Source organism: Strongylocentrotus purpuratus, unplaced genomic scaffold, assembly GCF_000002235.5.
Source record: "Strongylocentrotus purpuratus isolate Spur 01 unplaced genomic scaffold, Spur_5.0 spur5_contig_821, whole genome shotgun sequence".
Taxonomy (NCBI): domain Eukaryota; kingdom Metazoa; phylum Echinodermata; class Echinoidea; order Camarodonta; family Strongylocentrotidae; genus Strongylocentrotus; species Strongylocentrotus purpuratus.
The window spans coordinates 1,675,021-1,696,719 of record NW_022145526.1 but is presented as its reverse complement, the minus strand read 5'-3'; the positions used below and the strand labels follow the sequence as shown (position 1 = coordinate 1,696,719).

The 21,699-nt window shown below is 38.7% G+C and overlaps 2 protein-coding genes across 4 annotated transcripts; both read right to left on the bottom strand.

Moving 5' to 3' along the window:
* Positions 1–1,478: 1,478 nt before the first annotated feature.
* Positions 1,479–14,864, bottom strand: LOC115922487 (calcium-binding protein P-like). 3 transcript variants are annotated; one of them, XM_030981414.1, is made up of 4 exons: positions 14,834–14,864; positions 12,978–13,215; positions 12,157–12,231; positions 1,479–1,865 (listed from the first exon to the last, which is right to left on the bottom strand). In XM_030981414.1, exons 2-4 carry the CDS (start codon positions 13,167–13,169, stop codon positions 1,596–1,598), a joined length of 537 nt encoding a protein of 178 aa, XP_030837274.1. In that variant the 5' UTR covers positions 13,170–13,215; positions 14,834–14,864; the 3' UTR covers positions 1,479–1,595. The 3 variants fall into 3 exon arrangements, with proteins under 3 accessions (XP_030837274.1, XP_030837290.1, XP_030837282.1); XM_030981430.1 differs by lacking the exon at positions 14,834–14,864 and adding an exon at positions 14,757–14,780; XM_030981422.1 differs by lacking the exon at positions 14,834–14,864 and adding an exon at positions 14,752–14,775.
* Positions 14,865–17,446: 2,582 nt separating this feature from the next.
* Positions 17,447–19,784, bottom strand: LOC105444045 (zinc finger protein 25-like). Its single transcript, XM_011677810.2, has one exon. The coding sequence runs from the start codon at positions 19,767–19,769 to the stop codon at positions 18,342–18,344; it is 1,428 nt and encodes a 475-aa protein (XP_011676112.2). The 5' UTR covers positions 19,770–19,784; the 3' UTR covers positions 17,447–18,341.
* Positions 19,785–21,699: the final 1,915 nt, after the last annotated feature.

The window sequence follows — 21,699 nt, the reverse complement described above, 5'->3', positions numbered from 1 at the left end:
ATATATATACATGTATATATATATATGAACTGAATCAATCTCATCTTAATGCTTTTGCTATTAAGTGGCGGTCTCTCATGGAAATGGGCTAAAAATGATCTAGAAGGTGCCACTAACTTGTCACTGGGGTAAACGCGGCATTGCGCAGGATTGAAAAAAAGCTACATGTACACACCAGGCCCCATAATAGCAGAACATTTCATGCTTTGCAGAATTTTAACTCCTGCAATTTTCAACACTAGTTTTACCCAATCATATCAAATAATCTTGAACATGGTCTTCTAAAAGAATTATTTGATGCAAAATTTATTAAAAAAAGCACACAAGTATTTGTGATTGATTCAGCTATAGCTTGAATAACTCTGCCAAGGTCTTGCACTGAGTTGTCCCTATTCCCAAGTTAGCCAGGATTCTAAGGTAGACTTGTAACATTAAATCATAACCTCTACTTCACAGAAAACAAATAGAAATAACACAAGGATACAGATAAAGTAAAGCAGCCTCTTAATTCACATCAGTGAGTAGATCAATAAATTACGATACCAAACTAGACTACTACTGAATTTTCTTATTCCCACAGGTTGAATACAGACAAAACCTAGTTACAGTCGAAAATAGGTTAAAAAACAAGCGAGAAATATTCATAACCCTACTACTGAATTTGTCTAATTCCCATAGGCTTTATACAGACAGAATTTGATTCCAGTAGAGAGTAGGTTAATAAACTAGCAAGAAAGGAAAAGCCTTATCTGCTCATATTTTATCCAATTGTCTACTAGTTTGTCACTTTTCACCAAAAAAAAGAAAAAATGTTGATGCATACCACATCCCCCATCTACACCAATACTACTAGTTAAAAATAAATGATTTGGATCGCTTTTCGTGTCATAGGATCGAGTTATACCAGGACCTAAATAGGCCATTTTTGTAATGTAATCAAATCTAATGCATAATGGTTTGTTAAGTGCCATGCTACATGTACATTTTATTTCATTCACCTGTTACTTTGGATAGCCAGAATGCGAACTGCACATATTACTTGTTGCTAGGTAGGACATGTCATAATGTTTGTCCTACCAAGCAAAAATTAAGGTATGAATTCGCATTCTACCTATTGAAATACAATCATTCATGACAGGTGAATGAAAGAATTTAAAACATGGCACTTAAAAAGAAGGTTGAGTTCTGGGAATTAGAGGTGAAAAATAAATTGTGAGCGTTATCATTGTTATTACGCAAGTGTGGAAGAACATCAGATAAAACTTGTTTCTTCAAATGCCTTCATATTCTAAATATGTCATGTAACATCGTAAAAATTGGGACAGATTTTTACGCTACGTGTTGGTGTAGTCCCATATACATCTTTCTGTGTACAGTGTTTGTAACTTTACTAAGACTTGGCCAAATTTCTTATCATTTTGATGATTCCAGAACTAGAACCTTGCAATACACACAAATACTTATATGCCAGATGATCAACCTTTTCTGGTCGATTCCACACCGTTTCTTTCACAATGCAATCGCATGACCAGAACTCAACTTCATCTTTAACAAAGATTTATGCATTAAATTTGATTCTATTATAAATGGTTCATTCATCGAAAGTCCTTGTGCTTCTTCTTCTTATGTTTTTTCACCTTCACCTTATAACCATGCCCTTTACAGTCCGAGTCACTGCTGGAAGAACTTGAAGACGACGATGATGAAGAGCTGGATGAACTCGATGACGAGCCATGCTTGTGCTTGTGTTTCTTCATCTTTTTCTGTTTCTTCTTCTTCTTCCCGTGAGCGACCACGCCCACTGAACCGGAAGCAGGGTATCCAGGTGCTGCCGCACCAGGGTAGCCGACAGGAGCTTGTGGGTACTAGGAGTGGAAAATAGATAAATGTAAATGACAAAAAAATAATAATAATGAAAATGATAACGATTATGCTCATCATGGCGACTGGCTGGAATGCTCCCCAGGGAGTATAGAATGTGCATACATTGTGTGCGGGTAAGCCTGAATCCGATGACCGGGGTAATAATATCTCTGTAAAGCGCTTAGACACATCTTTATATCAATGTATTGGGCACTATATAAAAACAGAATATTATTATTATATTATTATGATAATGATAATGATGATTATACTCATAATAATCCGTAACATAGCATATGCGTACCCTAAATAACACTGAGTGGGGGGGGGGGGGGGTGTCATGATAATGAATATGTATCAGATTATGCAAATGTGACACCTGTGACCTCAGGAGGTCAGATCGCATGTGCGCGATGTATATGCGATACGCGTGACTTGATACCCAGTGCGGGGAATAAACACCAGACTATGGTTTATGGAATTCAACTACTTTGTTAGTTTGTTTGCACTTAATATGTGACATTGGCGACGAGGATTAATGTTTCTTGGATGTTGAATCTGTGGCTACGAGCTGGAAAAGTTTCAACATGGCATTCGCTGGAGCGGAATTGTTAGCGCTTCGAGGAGTTCCACACTTCGATCCGACGGGTGGTGCAAGTATTGTCAGCGGCAAGTGGAAAGCTTGGCTTGAAGAGTTCGAGGCCTACGCCGATAGTCGCGGCCTGTTTCTGGACGGATGTACGCCGGCCCAGGAGGCGCAACGGAGAGCACTGTTGCTGTACACTGCGGGGCCTGTGGTAAGGGAGACTTTCAAAACACTTCCCAATAAAGGAGAGAGGAATGAGTATCAAAAAGCCACAGATGCCCTAAATGCTCATTATGTTGTCAAACCTAATGCTACGTTTCAAAGACATTTGTTCAGGAAAACAAAGCAGGAAGATGGTGAAACGGTTGCCCAATTTGTTACCAAATTACGACAGGTTGCTATTGGATGCAATTTCGTAGCTGGGGATGTCGAAAACCAAATTCTTGACCAAGTAGTTCAGTACTGCAGAGCTGATAAACTTCGCAGGAGAATGCTGGAGAAAGGAGGTGAGCTCAAGTTAAATGATGCATTGTCCATGGCTGCTGCTCTAGAAGCTGTTGAAGGTCAATTTAACTCCATGTCATTGAGAGAGAGAGAAAGGCCTAGAGCTGGTGGGCAAGGTCAAGTGAATCAAGTATCGTACGAGAATGACAGAAAAAAGAATTTGGAATGCTACCGATGTGGGAACAAAGGACATTTTGGGAAGGATGCATCATGTCCAGCCAAAGGAAAGATCTGTCGGAAATGTGGAGGCCAAAACCACTTTGCGACGATGTGCAAAAGTAAGGCCAAGAGCACAAGTGAGGCGAGAGGAAAATTCAGAGATGGGAAGTCCAGAGATGGAAAGAAGTATAAGAATAGAGTTCGCCAAGTGGAAGGTGAACCCAGAAATGATAGTGATGATGACAACAGCCGTGGCCGTGAGGAGCAGAGGTACTATCAATTTGCTGTGAATGGTGATCATGAGAAAGTCCCAATAATCATTGGAGGTGTCACAGTCCCAGTGATAGTAGATTCGGGAAGTGATTGCAATGTAATAGATCAGATATTGTGGGAGAAACTGAAGAAGGACAAAATCATCTGCAAATCTACTAAGAGTACCAAGAGGCTTTATCCATACACATCACATATACCATTAACGACCATTGGATGTTTCACAGCCACCGTAGAAGTTGGCAAGATGAAGTCGACTGCAGAGTTTGTTGTCATCAAAGAAAAGGGAGAACCTTTACTGAGCAAACATACGTCTAGAGAGCTGGGAGTGCTCCAGGTGGGAATTGTACATGTAAATGCGGTACAGAGTTATGCAGGTTTAAAGCATGAGTTTGAAGCAGTCTTCAAAGGAGTAGGGAAGTTGAAGGGCCGACAGGTGCGGTTAGCAGTGGATGAAACGGTGAAGCCAGTGGCCCAGCCTGTGCGAAGGACTCCATTTGGACTGAGAAAAAAGGTCGAGATGAAGATTGCGGAATTGATCGATCTCGACATCATTGAGCCAGTTGAACGCTCCACACCATGGGTAAGCCCAGTTGTCATAGTTCCAAAGAGAAATGATGAAATTAGACTGTGTATCGATATGCGTAGAGTGAACGAAGCAATCATAAGAGAACGTCACCCCATTCCCACTATTGAGGAAGTCCTACAGGAGCTGTCGATTAGCAAGGTCTTTTCGAAAATAGACCTGAAGTGGGGGTACCACCAACTGGAGTTACATCCGGAGTCTAGAGAGGTGACAACCTTTGTCACTCATTGTGGGTTGTTCCGCTATAAGAGACTGTTGTTCGGAATCAATGCTGCTCCAGAGATTTATCAATATGAGATACACAGAGTGATAGCTGGGATAGAAGGAGCTGCGAACATATCAGATGACATCATTGTGCATGCATCGACCCAGAAAGAGCATGACAAGAGGTTGAAGCAGGTGCTTGGCAGACTGCGGGACGCAGGACTTACTGCAAATGCAGAAAAGTGTAAGTTTGGTGTCTCTGAGTTGGACTTCATGGGGCACAGACTGACTAGCGAGGGACTCAACCCAGGATTGGCCAAGGTGAAAGCAATTGCAGAGGCCCGTGAACCCCAGACTGCAACTGAGATGAGAAGTTTCTTGGGGCTAGTCAACTACTGCGCAAAGTTCATTCCGAACTTTGCTACATTGGCAGATCCACTGAGAAAGCTGACCAGAAAGGACACGCCATTTCAATTTGGTCATGAACAGCGACAAGCGTTTAAGTCGCTAAAGGAAAGCTTGATGAGTGCAGAGACCCTGGGCTACTATGATCTAAATGCACCGACAAAAGTCATAGCGGATGCCAGTCCAGTTGGCTTAGGAGCAGTGCTGGTGCAGGTGCATGCTGATGGCCCGAGGATAGTAGCATATGCCAGCCGCTCGTTAAGTAACGTTGAAAGGAGATACTCTCAGACGGAGAAAGAAGCCCTTGGACTTGTGTGGGCTTGTGAAAGATTCCATGCGTACCTGTATGGAATAGAGTTTGATCTAGTGACTGATCACAAACCGCTTGAAGTCATTTATTCACCAAGATCTAAGCCATGTGCGAGAATAGAGCGGTGGGTTCTGAGGCTTCAACAGTACAAGTACAGGGTAGTCCACATCGCAGGAAAGTCCAACATAGCAGATCCATTGTCAAGATTGCTGAAGGATGATCAACCGAGAGAAACTTCTGTGTTGGAAACAGAAGCAGAGAGCTTTGTGCGTTTTGTGGCAGTCCAGTCAACGCCAGGTGCGGTGACAACGAAGGAAGTCGAAAGAGAATCTGAACATGATCCTGAACTCGAAGTTATCAGAGAGTGTATTCACAGTGGACAATGGGATGATTGTCCATATAAAGCATACATTCCCATCAAGGATGAACTCTGTATAATTGGTCAGTGTGTGCTGAGAGGTAGCAGATTGGTGATTCCACAGGCACAGAGGCCAAAGATGGTGTCATTAGCTCACGAAGGACACCTGGGCATTGTTGGCACCAAACAGAATTTGAGAACCAAGGTATGGTGGCCAGGATGTGAGAAAGATGCAGAGAAATTCGTCAAGACTTGTCATGGTTGCCAAATCACAAGCAGGGGTAATCCACCAGAACCAATTCGAAGTACTATGTTGCCAACAGGACCTTGGGTGGATGTAGCTGTTGATTTCCTAGGACCACTTCCGACAGGAGAATCTATACTTGTGGTAGTTGATTATTATAGCAGATACTACGAGTATGCAATCATGAAATCAACCACTGCAGAGAAGACAGTCAAAGCCCTGGCTGAAATCTTTGGCAGACATGGGTTACCTGTGACGTTATACTCAGACAATGGACCCCAGTTCATCTCAGAAGTTTTCGCAGAGTACATGAACATTACAGGAATTCACCACCATCGGGTGACTCCTAAATGGCCCCAAGCCAACGGCGAGGTCGAAAGACAGAACCAGAGTATAGTGAAAAGGCTTCGAATTGCACAGGCAGAAGGCAAGGATTGGAAGGAGGCCTTGCTGACTTACGTCGCAGTCTACCGGGCTAGTACTCATTCGACAACGGGAAAAAGCCCGGCAGAAGTGTTGTTCGGGAGAAAGATCCGAACTAAACTACCACAAATCCAGGACATTAGTGAGGATCAGGAACTCAGAGACAGGGACCTCCAAATGAAAAGTGGTGCAAAACACTATGCAGATCTGAAGAGGGGAGCCGTACATTCTGACATAGTGCCAGGAGATAAGGTGATAGTAAGACGTGATGAAAGGAGGAAACTAGACACGCCATACTTTAGCCAGCCATACACAGTGACAGCAAGAACAGGAAGTATGGTAACTGTGAAATCACCTGACGGAGTCCTGTATAATAGGAATGTATCAAGTGTAAAAAGATACATGTCCCGAGACACTCATAACGAAGCTGCCAATCCCGAGAGGACAGATGGCAATCCTGAGGCGGTGACCGGTATTCCTGAAGGGTCGGACGATAATCCTGAGGCGGAGACCAGTACTCCTGAGGCGGTGACCAGAGATCCAGACTCAGAGGCAGCGAGCAACACATCAGGCGGTGACCAGAGACATCAAGATGGTGATACCCAAGCAGAGACGACAAACACCAACGTTCCTATGGCAGCTAGTAGACCACAACGCCAGAGAAGATTCCCTAAGCGATATGATGATTTTGTGTGATTCCAGATCAATATGGTGGGGAGGAGCTCTTTGTAAAATAGCGACAGTGATATATGAAACTACATGTGCCAAGGAGAAATGTTTGGAAATCATTGGTTGAAGCCAAGTTATGATTTAAAGGGTGTACGCCTTGCGCTGCCCATATTTGTGAAATCGACATGTTGGAGAAATCACCATGGAAACCAAGCGTACGAGGAAGTTGTGTTATGTGCTAAAATAATAAGTTCTGATATTTTTTTTTTTATTTATTATAGTTTTATTTTAACAGGGTGGTCTCATTCAAGTTCATTTCTGAGCCTGCTCTCCCAGAGAGCCCTGTATTCACATAAAAAACATGTACAATAATAACATGAATTCAAAACATACATACAAAGGTAAAATATACATGGTATATACAATAATTAAACATAGGTAACGAAAAACACGCATTAACAATAAATTATAAGGAAAAAAAAATACAACTATCAAATTGAAAAAACTAGATGAATGAAATGTAATAAATAAAGGTCAAATTAACGTGAAAATATGTTTACAAGGGAAACTGAAAGGTTTTGACATTCTTTTTAAAACTTTGCAGCGACTTACAATTTTTAATATGATAGGGTAATTTATTGTATATTTTAGCTCCTGAAACCGCTAAGGTTTTCGTTTTAAAATTTGTTTTACACTTTGGAATGAATAATGGACTGTTTAAAGCATAACGAGTAGAATATAATATCGGTCTTTTACTTATACATGGATTAAGATATGGTGGTGATAGGTCGTTTATGATTTTAAAAATCAAGATGCATTTCTGATATGTAATTCTTTCCTCTAATGACCGCCATTTCAATTTACTCATTAAAACATTTTGGGGTGTAAAATATTCGGCACGAAGAACTAATCGTGCATATCTATTTTGTAATTTTTGCAACTTTGTTAGATTTTGTTTCGAAGTATTTCCCCATACTGAATTACAGTAGTTTAAATGCGGTAGGATAAGAGAAAAGTATAATGTAATAAGATTCTTACGGGAAATATAATTGCGTATACGTCTAATGCAGGCAATCGTACCCGATACTTTCTTAACAACTTCGTTTACATGTAACGACCATGTTAAGCTTTTGTCTAGTGTTACACCTAGATATTTCATACTTTCGACTGAGTCGAGTACATTGTCACTGTAACGAATACAAATATTATTATTTTGAATTTTTCTTTTGGAACCAAATAGTATTGTTTTGGTTTTATTTGCATTTAAAAACAGTCCATTGTATTTTAGCCATTTCAAGATACGGGTAAAATCTTTTTGGAGATTGTATTCACAAACTTTATAATCCTTTCCATGATGAAATACTGCCGTGTCATCTGCATATAAGGAAATCTTTGTCTTAGAATGGAGTTGCAGGTTACAAATATCATTCACATAGAGGCAGAAAATTAATGGCCCCAGTATTGATCCTTGTGGAATTCCTGATTTCACAGTTAGAAAATTACTCTTAGTCCCTTGCAAGAATACACATTGTTGCCTATTAGATAGATAGGATTCGAACCACTCAAGTTCAACTCCCCCAATACCATACAATAACATTTTCTTAATAATCAATGGATGTGGTATAACGTCGAACGCCTTTTTCAGGTCAAGAAAAATGGCTCCAGTGACCAGACCTTTGTCCATATTGTCAAGTATACCTTCGACTATTTCAGTCAAGCATGTTAGAGTTGAATGCCCTGGTCTAAAACCTGATTGCCGTTCACTTAACAAAGAATGTTTGTTTAAGTAAGAGTATATCTGATTGTGCACTGCTTTTTCAAATATCTTTGACATTGTGGGGAGAATGGAAATAGGTCGGTAGTTAGTTAATTCCATTTTGTTTCCACCTTTATGAATAGGGGTTATTTTAGCAACTTTGAAGTCATGAGGAACGTACCCTTTTGACAATGAACAATTGAACAATACTGTTAAGACTCTAACAATATGTGGGGCAGCTATTTTAAGTAGCTTTGGAGGAAGATCATCAATACCAACTGCTTTTGAAACATCAAGCTTGAGTAGTTCTTTTAATACAAAACATTCCTCGATCTCTGTAAATTTGAATTCATGTGCTGTTTGCGGTAATGTTTGCAATGCATTTATATTGAGATGAGAATCATTCGCTCCTGTTAGTTGGCTTTGAATATTATTGAAACTTTCATTAAACAATTCTGCTACTTTTTCTTTGTCTACTACAATTTGGTCATTTACAAGAATTTTATGATCAGAATTGGCATCTTTCTTTGGGAGTAAGTCTTTGAGTACTTTCCAGGATTTTTTCATATCATTACCATTTTCAATGCAAAGATTCTTATAATATTGTTTCTTTAACTTCTTGTTCAGTACATTTGCCTTATTTCTGAATTCTTTAAACTTTTCCCAGTAGTCTGTAGTTCTGTGTTTATCAAATTTGCATTTAAAATAATTCCTATCTCTTGCGATACATAAATATTCGTTGGTAATCCAAGGTGACCCCCTAGAACGTTTTCTTACTGTGACATACGGTGCATGAAGATCACAAATGTCTTTGAATTTACATTTGAAAATATTCCACATATTCTCAACATTGTGATTGTTTAAGTACAAATTATCCCAGTTTATATCTTTAACATCATTTTTGAAAAAAATTTCATTAAAGTTTCTAAATGAACGGTAGGTACTCACAGAACATATAGAGGGCGGTGGTTTTTCTTTCAATACAAGGTATATCAATAAATGATCACTTAGACCGATAGACCGTGTGCCACTCTCCAGTGATTTCAAATTATTTGACACAAGAATTAGATCAATAAGGGTTGTACTATTGACGGTTATACGTGTCGGGGTCCTTATCAGCTGAGACAAATGCATATTGTCACTCAGATCATGTATCTGCTTTGAAAGATTATTCTGAGTTAACATATTACAATTTAAATCACCTAATATTACAATATCATTTGATAACATACATATATTTTCTAAATTAATTTCTAGGTTATTGAAAAAAGCACTTCTACTGTTAGGTGGACGATATACAACTCCAAGATACTTTGGTTTGTGATTGTGTAGTCTTATCTCTAGCCACATAATTTCTAACTCACGGTCTTCAAGATCAGGTCGTCTAATATATGATATATTTTTTTGTATAAAACATCCAACTCCTCCTCCCTTTTCGTCTCTATCTAGTCTTTCAAAATGATACCCATCAATTTGTAACAATGAATTACAAATGTTTTCACTTAGCCATGTTTCTGACAAGGTCAGAATTTCGTACGGATTTTCTTTCAAATATAATTGCAGATCATCCACCTTATTTCTAAGACTACGAATATTTAAATGTGCAATTTTCAATCCTTTACCCTTTGGAAAGTCATTTATAGAGGTACAGGTATTCGTACTTAAGTCAATGTCTATATCAACAGAATTTGTATGGTTCAAGCTCACATTTCTATCTTTTACTATATCCTCAACATTCCAAAGCGGCATTTCTAGGAAAATACATTTGGTACATTGCCAATTGTGAAACTGTTCAGTTTTATCATCATATTGTTTGGAAGATACATCTCCACATGAAATATGTATCCATTGGTTACATTTAGTACAAAGTAGCGCTTTTTGATTACACTTTACGGGTTTCTCACATATATTACAAGGAAAGACATTGACCATGGTTAAAATGATGAAATAGGACACACAAAAAAACTTGAAATATAATTACAATTAATTTGAAATAACGTTCGTCTCCTTCTCAATTAAATTGAATATAACGCTTGAAATTCTCAACATGAGCCAAGCTGGCATTAATTTGGGATAATTTTGATCTCTAATAATACCTCCATTTTGTTACAAAGAGTAAATTGTTTCGAAATGGCAAACAGGTACATACAAGTTCATGAATAATTTCTCCAGCACCACCATCTGTGGGTGGAGGCTCAAACACTCAGTTCAAAAAGATATATATGTTTCAATATTACACATACATTAATCAATGTAAAAGGGTGTACGCCGAACGCTGCCCTTATTGTATGTGATAGGTGTTGCGAAAAACACAAGTTTGAGTTGGAGCATCGATCAGTTTTCAAAAATGGATTCAATCATCGAAGAGAGTATTTCCAGAAACTTCAGTTTCAGCTAGTCGTATGAACGCTTGGAGATAACAGATGATTTACACAAACTCAAAACTAGAACTCAATAGTATCCAGTGAACAGTTGAACTTTTATTTGGACCACAGACTAGATGCATGAAAGATATTGCATGAAAGATATTGCATGAAAGATATTATATTGCATGTTATGTTTTATGTTGTTCAACAAAGTTGTTTGGAAGATAAAACATTTGGGAAAAGTTTATCGACCAGATAAATTTGTTGTTTGTTAGAAGTTGTTCTTTAAAAAAAAAAAAGGGAAAAAAAAGGAAGAAACAAAAGCAAATGCACCAAAGCATGTTTATTTCAGTAATTCACATATGGCTGAAACACAAGAACAAAAGAAATATTACAAGAATGTTCAGTGAAACTATAGTATAAAAATAGACCAGGATAAAGTTTCATTCTGGCAAAGGAGGGATGTCATGATAATGAATATGTATCAGATTATGCAAATGTGACACCTGTGACCTCAGGAGGTCAGATCGCATGTGCGCGATGTATATGCGATACGCGTGACTTGATACCCAGTGCGGGGAATAAACACCAGACTATGGTTTATGGAATTCAACTACTTTGTTAGTTTGTTTGCACTTAATATGTGACAGGGGGAATAACCCTAAAGATGTCGGCACTGTGGCAGGGATTTGAACCCTCTGCCTTGTGACTCACTGTCTAGACACTTATCCTCTAGAATGCAACTCTAATTACCGCTTGTCTGAGCCAAGTCTGTTAAAGCCTGTATGCACTAGTTTGGCCAGGAGGGATTAGACCACCCAGTGTGGTACTGACAGGTGGTTATCTCATCAACTCAGCTATCAATTATCATAAGAAAAAGAGGATCATGGGGGACCAACGGGCACCGCTTAGGCATTGTTTTCTATATAGAGGGAGCAAGTAGCTACAAGTAGCGCAGTGGGGCTTTAAGAGTGAAGGTTAGTATGCAAATCTATTTAAAACTTTTCATATTTTCTGAATTAATAAGTTTTCTCTCCTCAAGTTAGCAACAATTGATCATATTTTCCACTTCTTCATAGTTGGAATATATAGAAATGTTTCTTGAATGAGAAGACATCTGGAGAAGAAAAAATGAAAAATCAAAGTTGACAAAAAAAGTGTAATGCACATGTAATTGTTTTGTTCGGTTTGATATCCGTCTGGGCCTCGTTTCAGGAAAGAGTCATAAGTATAGAAGTTCACACGACATCCCACCGAAACAAGCAATAATTCTAATACACCCGTTTCAATGGGTTGCAGGGGAACTTGTACTTACGACAGTTTCATGAAACTTTGTTTCATGCCTTGGTGTCTGTCAGACTCGGTTTCGTTGGTGTGACTACATACTGCAGCGCTTTGTAAGTGTAAGGAAAAGGCGCTGTATCAAATATCTTTTAATTGATTGATTGATTACCTGCACTTGGCCCTGGGCGGGGTATGATGGCACTTGGCCTGGGTAGCCCTGGGGCAGGACTGGTGGTGGGGGAATCTGCACGCAACAAACAAAGGAACCATAAATGACATATTTTTCAAGTAGAATAACTTTTGTAAACAAAAAAATAGAGCAATAATTTTGTTTACCTAGGAAAACCTCATCAGCGAATCCTTGCTGTTCTTCCTGCAGGCCTAGCTTTACTTTATGCCAGCGATTGCCAAGTACCCATTTACGTCTGAGTGGAGAGTAGCAAATGCGGATTGATGTTTTACCAAAGGATATTATTATTAGTCCGGGTTTGGATTCAAACCCTAGATCCTTGGATCAATTCAAGTGAATGAAACACAATAACACAACATCTCCACTATGTTTTAATCTGATTTTCACTGTCAAGAAAAAGGTTCGAAGTTTTCTCTTTCTCGTCACTGAAGATTCCTAACATGGCTCAGCTTAGCTAAAGCTTGGAGGGTTCTCGGTAATATATTTCAAGGAGGTAGAATAATTTCCTGATATATAGCAACAGTTAGCATGTCTCAGCCTGCAGTGTAGACGAGGGGCTGGGTTTTGTGAACCATGAACAAAATCTGAATGACCAATGCCCCAACAACAAAATTTCAAAAAGCAAACAACAACAAATATAATGAAATAATCATCACTTGCATAAATTGTTACTGTTAATACATATGCAAATGTAACTTTAAAATATATTTCACAACACTCCTTTGCAAAATAATAGCTGAATAATTTAAACCCCCCCCCCCCAAAAAAAATAATAATAAAAAAATTAATAAATTACTTACACAACCACCGCCTAAGCCAGGATAAGGTTGGGGATGATACGCCCCTTGTGCTCCGCCTGTTTGGGGAGGGGGGTAGCCCCCTCCTGGTCCTGGGGGTGGGTAAGCCTGATTAGGGGGCTGTTGAGGGGGGTAAGCGCCACCACCGTCGGGTGGGTAGGGGTACCCTCCTCCACCTGGTGGGGGGTAGCTCATGATGAGATGGTATCAGCTGGAATCCTCAGCAGCAAGGGTCTAAATTCTGTATGGGTAGAATGAATAGGGAAGTGTCAGAAGATTAATTATGACAGTAAAAATGTGTATTTGCTACTCTCCACTCAGACGTAAATGGAAGTTTGGCAATCGCTGGCATAAAATTATTGCTAGGCCCACAATCAATCTTCTTCCTCTTCAATATTTTCTTTTTAATAGAGTAAAACCGCCAAACTTCGGACACTTAAGACAAAACGGGGGAAAACATTAAATTCTTTTTTTAATTATTGAAAGATCAAACTATTATTGTGCAAATACTGTTTATGTATATCATGAAAAGAAAATTAGTAAAGGAAATGGAAAACTAGAATTATTTACTTACCCGCCGAACATTTTTTCATGCCAAGCTTCGGACGCACTTGCCAAGCTTCAGACGTTCATGAGTAGCGCACGTATAACGCACGTTATAGCGCATAGCGCACATACAGCGCACGTATAGCGCGCGCGCTAAAGTGCGCATTCATCGGAGGTTTGGAAACCGGATCAAAAAATGGTACGACGGGGGTAAGTTTGACTGCGTTGATTTTATGAAAAAAGTATTATTTTCTTGTTTTGGGTAGATTTATTTTAGGTAGAACTATCAGAAAGGTGTTTTTCACAACACTCACACAATATTTTGGTGCTAAAATCTTACGAAAGCGCTATTTTTTCGTAGTCAAAATGACACTCAATGTTGCCTGTCCGAAGTTTGGAAGAGCGCCATCTTCTGGTAGGGGTACCTGTATAGTACCCCTAGGTCCGTGGTAACGGCCGCCATTAGAAAATTTTCGCGATAGAGTGAAAAAGTATCTCATAAGCTCCCATAATTTTGGCAGAAACCACGTGAAATATGCCAAGGATTTGTTTGTAATCGATATATTGAAGGCTCTATACCTTAACTCCCCTGTTAAGGGACTGTAAAAATCCAGGTAACCTGAAATCTGTCTCTGAATTTGATGTTTTTTGTGAGTTTTGCAGACGGCAACCTGCCCTAACTTTCTGTACTAACGATGTAGGTTAGTAGTAGTATCAAATGCATGCAAGTTACCCGCCTGAGCTAGGCTCATATTTTGCGTTCGAGCCGTTGAAGTAATTTTTGTCCGAAGTCTGGCGGTGTCCAAAGTTTGGTGGTTTTACTCTATTCATTTTTTTTTTTTTTTTTGTTCTCCTGATGTGATAGGTCTAGATCTACTTCCATTTTATCTTTCTTTATCATTCATTTCCTCCTCCTCCTCCTCCTCCTCCTCCTCCTCATATTTATATTCATCTGAAATTAATAATTCTTTGAACATGGTATTGGTGTTGTGTCATTAAAAATAGATGATTTGATTTCATACAGCACTTCACGTCACGTCTTGCTTTTTAATATTTCAAAATGATCCATTCATAACAATAATATTAGTAACAAACGCCAAAATCAACACATGGGACTGAATAAAGTCAATGTAAACACATCGACTTCAGATTATGCTGGTACTATTTATCCGATTCCAACCTATTCAAGGAACAATTCTAGCTCCCATTAAATTGATAGATATATACATACCGTACCCTCATCTTTGATATCAATAAAAGTGAATTAAGAACAAAATATTGACGAACTGAGGCGAAAAAACAGACATTCTTACCGTCCAACTTTTAATAAGGGCGAGGTCCTCGATCTGTTCATGGACAATAGTCTTTCTCAAACTTCAGCTCAGACGCGCGCGTGCTAGTATTAGCCAGTTTTAATAGTTTAGATATCTAGGCCTATACACGTAATATAAAAAAGTATCAGACCTTTAAAAAAAGTGTATGTTTGTATAAACAAACTCAAACATAAAAACAAAACAAAACAAAAATCCTTATCATCTAGTCAGATGAAGTTGCCTCGTAATTAACTGAACATGTTTTTCTCCCCTTCCCCCGCCTCTTTCCTTCCTCCCCAACATGGTGACATTTAATTTTATTTATTTATCCCCCCCCCCCTCCCCCTTTGCGTCCAACCTTTACTTCCAGTATCACACACTTGCTCCCTCCATTTTCCATCTTTCTAGTTATCCCCTCTCTAGCTCTCTCTCTCTCTCTCTCTCTCTCTCTCTCTATGTCCCCATATCAATCTCTTGACAGGTTCTTCTAAATTAAGCCTTTCTTTATTTAATTAATTACGATTCCTGCCCCTCCCTAGTTTCTCTGTGCTTTAATTTCTTCTTTCATTATTTTCCCAATATCTCTGAACACCTTCAATCTCTTTTTCACCTCCTCCTTCTTTATCTATCCCTCTCTCGATCAACCGCATTCATTGATTTTTTTTTCTTTCATTATTTTCTCATTTTTTCCAGCTCTCTCAACACCCTCTATCTCTCTCTCCTCCTTCTTTATCTATCCCTCTCTCAACCTCATTCATTTGATTTTTTCTTTCATTATTTTCCTAAACCATGTAGTTTTTTTTCCTCTCCCCTCTCCTACCTCTACTTTCTCTCTCTCTCTCTCTCTCTCTCTCTCTCTCTCTCTCTCTCTCTCCTCTATTTCTCTTCATTTTTTGTTCTCTCTCCTCTCTCACTCCAGGTAACTTATATTTAAGCTATTACAAGTATCCACTAGAGTGCATCATTTTTTCTGTATAATTTCATCTTATATAATTAATATCCAACAAATGATTAATTAAATAAAACATACAAATATTAGTTCACATCTGTCTGGGTATTTTACAAAACTGATATGTTCCCAAAGATATGCTGAGTTGACTTTGGGACTTAAAACTTCCAACCTATGATAATGTTCATCTAGGTAGACTTAAGCATATATAGACGTGTCCACTATTGAAGATACATGTAGTTGATGTACACCCTGCGATAATTATCTGCATGCATAACACTGGGTCTGAGCAGAGTCTTCTTATACTTTATGGTACACTCTGCTTCCTTCAATCTTGCAGAGCCTAAAAGTGTGTCGCAGTCTTTAGTCAGTATTTGCTATACATTTTGTTCACAATGCAATCGCATGACCAGAACTCAACTTTATCTTTATGATTCAATTAGTCTAATTAATAAATGAGCACAGATTTCCCACAGTGGGACATAATTTTTATAATTACACTGTACCATAATCTACTACAAAAATAAATAACTCTTAGAAGTTTCTTGAATTCAGTAATTTCTGTCTGATATACATGTACATGTACATGTACAGTGTGTACATTATGTATACGGTAGAAGAAAACTATATACTGACATAACGCCATGAAACCGGTGTGAATGTCCTTCAAATGAATATTACTCAAATCACAATATTGCACTAAACCTGATAATATGAGTTTAATACTTGTATTAAATGGCAAAAATATTAAAGATTCTCCAGTTTCCTCTATAAGCACCAAATTTGATAGAATTAATGTAAGAGCTGTGCATCCGCCATTTCAAATGAGCGTCCCCTGAACACTGCTTTTTTCTGTCTCTCTTTATCTTAATTTCTTTCTTTATTGACCTTTGGAATTTATTTATTTATTCATTTATTCATTAATTTACTAATTTCCTTGTCTTTTCTTTCATTTTCTTTCTGTCTTCTTACTTTTCTTTTCTCATTCTTTATCTTTTGGGTGCCATCTCCTCTTTCCAGAATATTGGATCTTTCTGTGATGACACTTAACCTGTTGACTACTGAATTTATTTGTTGCCATAGGCTTAACACAGAGGCCACCAGGTTCCAGTAAGCAATGGGTTAAGGATAACTCACTCGCTGGTTTTCAAGTGAGGCTCTGAGTGATTACCTTTCTTGAAACTTTGAAGGAAAACTCTGATTGCATCACAAACTAGGATCAAGAAGCAATGTTTTAATACTGCTATCAAACTTTGTTTAAAGCTTCAATAACGGTACTTCGATCATCCTGTCACATCCTTAAACGCATCGTTTAACAATGTTAAATCTCAGATGCACGGCCCTATGTGTTATCGGTGTCTGTGATATGGTTTAATATTGAAGCACTAAAAAAAAAATTGTGTTTCAAAATGATCAAGAAGTGCCTCAAAAAAGTAAAAATCTTTGAGTGACCGGTTTTACCATACTCGTTTTCCCCAATAGACTGTAGTGTTATGAAAACCATTACGAAAACGCAAAATTTGTTTTTAATTTCCAATCATAAATATCTTGATAATTAGACAGGCGATCAGCTTGTAAAAGTCATGGGGTTCCTGACTGACCTAAAGGTTTAGAATTATCATTGCAGCATGAGCTAAATCCAGGATTTTGTTTCAGAATATGAGACATACTGTAGTTACCGGATCCCTTTAAGTACGGTCGGTGCCAATTAGCCCCAATCATTTCCTTGAAATCAGGAAAGTAAATAAATGTTACGATATGCGATATCCGAATATCCAGTATTCGTCGTAGTTGAATAAACAACATGTTTACCATAACAAACCAGATTGCCGACTCTCTATCATCCTGATTATAAATGTTTTCGGATGGTGTTATTTATTTATAATGCAAGAACTTTAAATGATTTTAGTGAGTTAAGAGGTTTATGAATATTGAAGACAATAATTATCCAATGTTCTGGATATATATGAATATTCAAGTCTAATGATTTCATGGTTTTGGATATTATGAATATTCAAGTATAATGATTTCATGGATTTGGATATTATGAATATTCAACAGCAATGATTGAATGATATTGGATTTTGTATAAAAGTATTCAGCAGAAAAACCTTCAATGTTTCAACAATTTTTTATGTTTATGAATATCCAAGACTAAAGGTTTTGGATGTTAATGAATATTCAACACTTCATAGTTTTGGATGTTATGAATATTCAGTGGAAGAGCATTCCAATCTCAAACTCATCATCGTGGCAGCGGTGGGATAAATATGTAGGATCAATGGCTCTGGTAATTCCAAAGAGGAGCTCTGGTATATAAAGAACCAAACAAATTACAAACAAATAGAATACAACAAATTGGCAAAAGAGAAACTAATTTCAATACAACACACCAAGCAAGAGCTTCTACAAACATACATGTACATGTAGAATTCTAGATGAATTTTGTTTCGCCCCTAATCAAGATATTGCCTGTTGAGAACCAAGAGCGCATGAACTCTGTTTTAAAGTAAAGAGTTTTTGCATTCTTCTGGCTCTCAACAATGATGAAAGTCCTTGCTAATCAGTATCAGTCATATTGGTAGTCTTTGGTGCACAGACATGTTTAGGAAGATAACAGTCTGAGCTGAATTCTTTCAGACATACATCACATTTGTACGGTTTCTCGTTGGTGTGGGCTCTCATGTGCCGGGTCAGATCCGAGCTTGCGCGGAACTCCTTGTGGCATACGCTGCACTGGTACGGCTTCTCGCCTGTATGCATGCGGACGTGCTTGATGAGGTCGCTCTTCGATTTAAACGTCTTTGGACATGCAGTGCAGCTATAAGGTCGCTCCCCAGTATGGCCACGCATGTGAAGGGTCAGGTTGCTCTGCGTACTGCAGGTCTTGTCGCACAGCTTGCAGGCGAATGGACGTTCACCTGTATGAATTCGCATGTGAACTGTCATGTCTCCTTTACGACCAAAGCTCCTCCCGCAGGTCTCGCAAGAAAAGGGCCTGATCCCGGTGTGGGTGCGTAGGTGATAAGTCAGGTGGGTCGCGCGGCTGAACGCTTTCTGGCAGACGGAGCATTCAAATGGCTTCTCACCCGTATGGCTACGCATGTGGTTTTCAAGGTGGCGTCTTTCAATAAAGCCCTTGTCGCAGACACTGCATTTGAAGGGCCGCTCTGAAGTGTGGACCTTCATGTGTGATTTTAAATGCATGAAAGATTTGAGGCATATCTTGCACTGCGAGAGTTGTTCTTCTTCATTCACTGATGCCATTGCTGCTGCACAATGGTTCTGTGACCTTTGACAAGATGTTCCTTCCAATGCATTTGTCCCTGTGTCCTCTTGGGAAACAAGATCTTCTTGACAGTGAACAGCAACTCCCGATTCATGAATCATAGTCAAACCCTTAGCAGAAGGTCTGTCATCCAAACACTCTCTGTCACTTGCTTGCACCATGTCAATGCCTGGAGATCTTGGATTTGCATCAGGTACATGTTTGCTTTGAAACTGTCTTTCAAGAACACTTGCACCCAAACCATCTATCGTCAGGTGATTAGTATCAGAAGCCTGTGATCCATAGAAATATCTTCTTTCCAGAGCACTTGCCTCTCTCCCATCTCTGCTCAAAAGATCTTCTGGATGAGAAATGGAAACCCTGGATTTGTGAGAAATTGACTCGATTCCACCCGAATGCTTTTCACGCTGTGGTATTAGAATACGTCCTCCTTTCTTTCCAATTATCCATGGCTTTTGGTCAGACATCCTTTCACAGGTATTTGAAACCATGTTCTCTTCAGTCTCATATGACGAAGGACCATCAAGGTCCTGATGAGCAACCTGCGATTCTTGTATCAGCGTGGTGCTTGCACCTGGTGCTTCCCCTTCCCCTTGTGTTGGCTCACAAGGAGTACAGTCTGAAGGAGTCCTAGGGTTTGGAGCTGGTGCATGAAGCTGGACACCTGCCAAGGATTGACGGGGTGGTGGGCTTGACATAGATTGATTGGCAACTAACGGACATCGTCTATCATCTTCTGCATCAAAGGAAAAAACATAGTTATCAAAAATAATTATGTTTACCTGTGCATGAAGAAGATGTACATGCAGTGTAAGTACATCTGCATGGAAGTATAAGTAACCTACCCATGAGTGGCATAATTTTGCTTTGAACTCTATTTTGTCAAAGATATTATAAAGATGTAGGGTAGTGGTCAAACTTGTTTTTTAAGGATAGTGCTCCAAGGATGTGATTAGATTTTCTTGTTTAGGGTTTATCATTTAGGGTCATGTATCATGTTTGGGCTGAAGTCAGCAAATTGTGCCAAAACGTTTTGCATACTTTATTAACACTTTTGACACTTAAAAGACTTAGATAATATTTATATTGATAATAATAATATTAATATTCTTCTTTACCCAGGGAAGCCTCATCAGTATAAATACTGTTCTCCCTGAGGGCCCTGCAATCTAACATTACACTGGCTTTAGCGGAGGTACAATGAGAAAGCGCTCAAGCATTCAAGGATTTCTTCCTACTGGGTACCTATTTACTACACCTGGGCGGAGAGTGGCAATATAGATTATTATTATCTATATTTTAAGGCGTCCAAGTGGTATAATTAATCAGTGTACTCATTATCTTTAGCGCAGAACCCGGATGACTGACCAATATTGTTTTTGTAGTGCTCAGTCATCCGGGAACTTCAACTATCAATATCATATCATATCAATATCACACAAAAACAAAGCCATATTTAGCAAAGTCAAATTTTGTTATTTCACTAATCATGCAGTCTGATATAGATAATACAAATAATATTGTATGGCTTTGTTTTCGTGTGATACAAGAATATATTGCTCTCGCCATGATAATGTTGGACTCGTCTCTGACTCGTTCAATATTGTCATAGCTCGAGCAAGATATTCTTGTATCACACTCAAAACCATCCAATATTATATAAATATCTTGCTAAAGGATATGTCATTAGTGCTGCAGTGGGACTCAAACTGTGAACCATGTGAACCAGTGACGAATCCACTAGACCTGGGCCAACACCTCTACCAAGATCAAGATCTTGTCTTACCGGTACTCTGCTGGTTGTGAGGTTCCACTGGTTCTTGTTTGACAGTGGTGCTGGTGATGCCTGCCAGATTCGATCTCTCCATCGTCTAACTTACATCCACCAGCCCAGGCCAGTCCGATTGAAGCACTGCTGGTTTGGAGACCTGCATGAAATCATAAACAACGGGGCAATGAGTAACTTAATACAGGTGAGAAATATTATGAAGATAGATTACAGGGTATGCGTATCTCTGATTCTGAATCTTGTTTTTCCTAAATATTTATAACAGAAAATTACATGGACATTTTGTTGGGGTCCTACATTTCACACCTGTAAGTTACTCATCATGCTTATTTCAATAGACTAGAGAATTATACTAGTACTTCAGTAGTCTTCAAAAACACTGCCCAATATCCATGAAAACAAACCAAATTCAAAACATTACCGTCAATGGCAGCCTAGTAGGCCTACTAGTATCTAACTTTTACACAATAATGTAAGAAAAGTAATGGAATTTACTCAGCTCAGTCAGCTCAGACTCAGCTCAATTAGTATTTTCAAGTTGGGTGTGAAGGGCTGGTGTTAGTGTTAAATAAACACGAACACCAGCCCTAAACACTGAAATGGAAATCAGCTGGTGTTAAGGCTTTGACCACTGAATATTGTCAACATCCGGTAGCTAGTGTTATTGATTTTACAAAATTATTGTCTGCTGAACCGAATTTGTGGTTGTGGTGTTAATATTTTATGTACAAATGTCCTATTCACTAACACTAGACCCTAGGGATTAAGCAAATGTTGATTTCCAGTTCGGTGTTAGTGTTATACCCGCACAACAGTCAACGCACGAACGACGCTAATTT

Coding starts and splice junctions, on each gene's coding strand:
- LOC115922487 (XM_030981414.1), bottom strand. CDS start 13,169: ATGAGCTACCCCCCACCAGGTGGAGGAGGGTACCCCTACCCACCCGAC. Junction 12,232..12,977: donor CTGGCTTAGGCGGTGGTTGT/GTAAGTAATTTA, acceptor TGTTGCGTGCAG/ATTCCCCCACCACCAGTCCT. Junction 1,866..12,156: donor CCGCCCAGGGCCAAGTGCAG/GTAATCAATCAA, acceptor TTCCACTCCTAG/TACCCACAAGCTCCTGTCGG.
- LOC105444045 (XM_011677810.2), bottom strand. CDS start 19,769: ATGTCAAGCCCACCACCCCGTCAATCCTTGGCAGGTGTCCAGCTTCAT.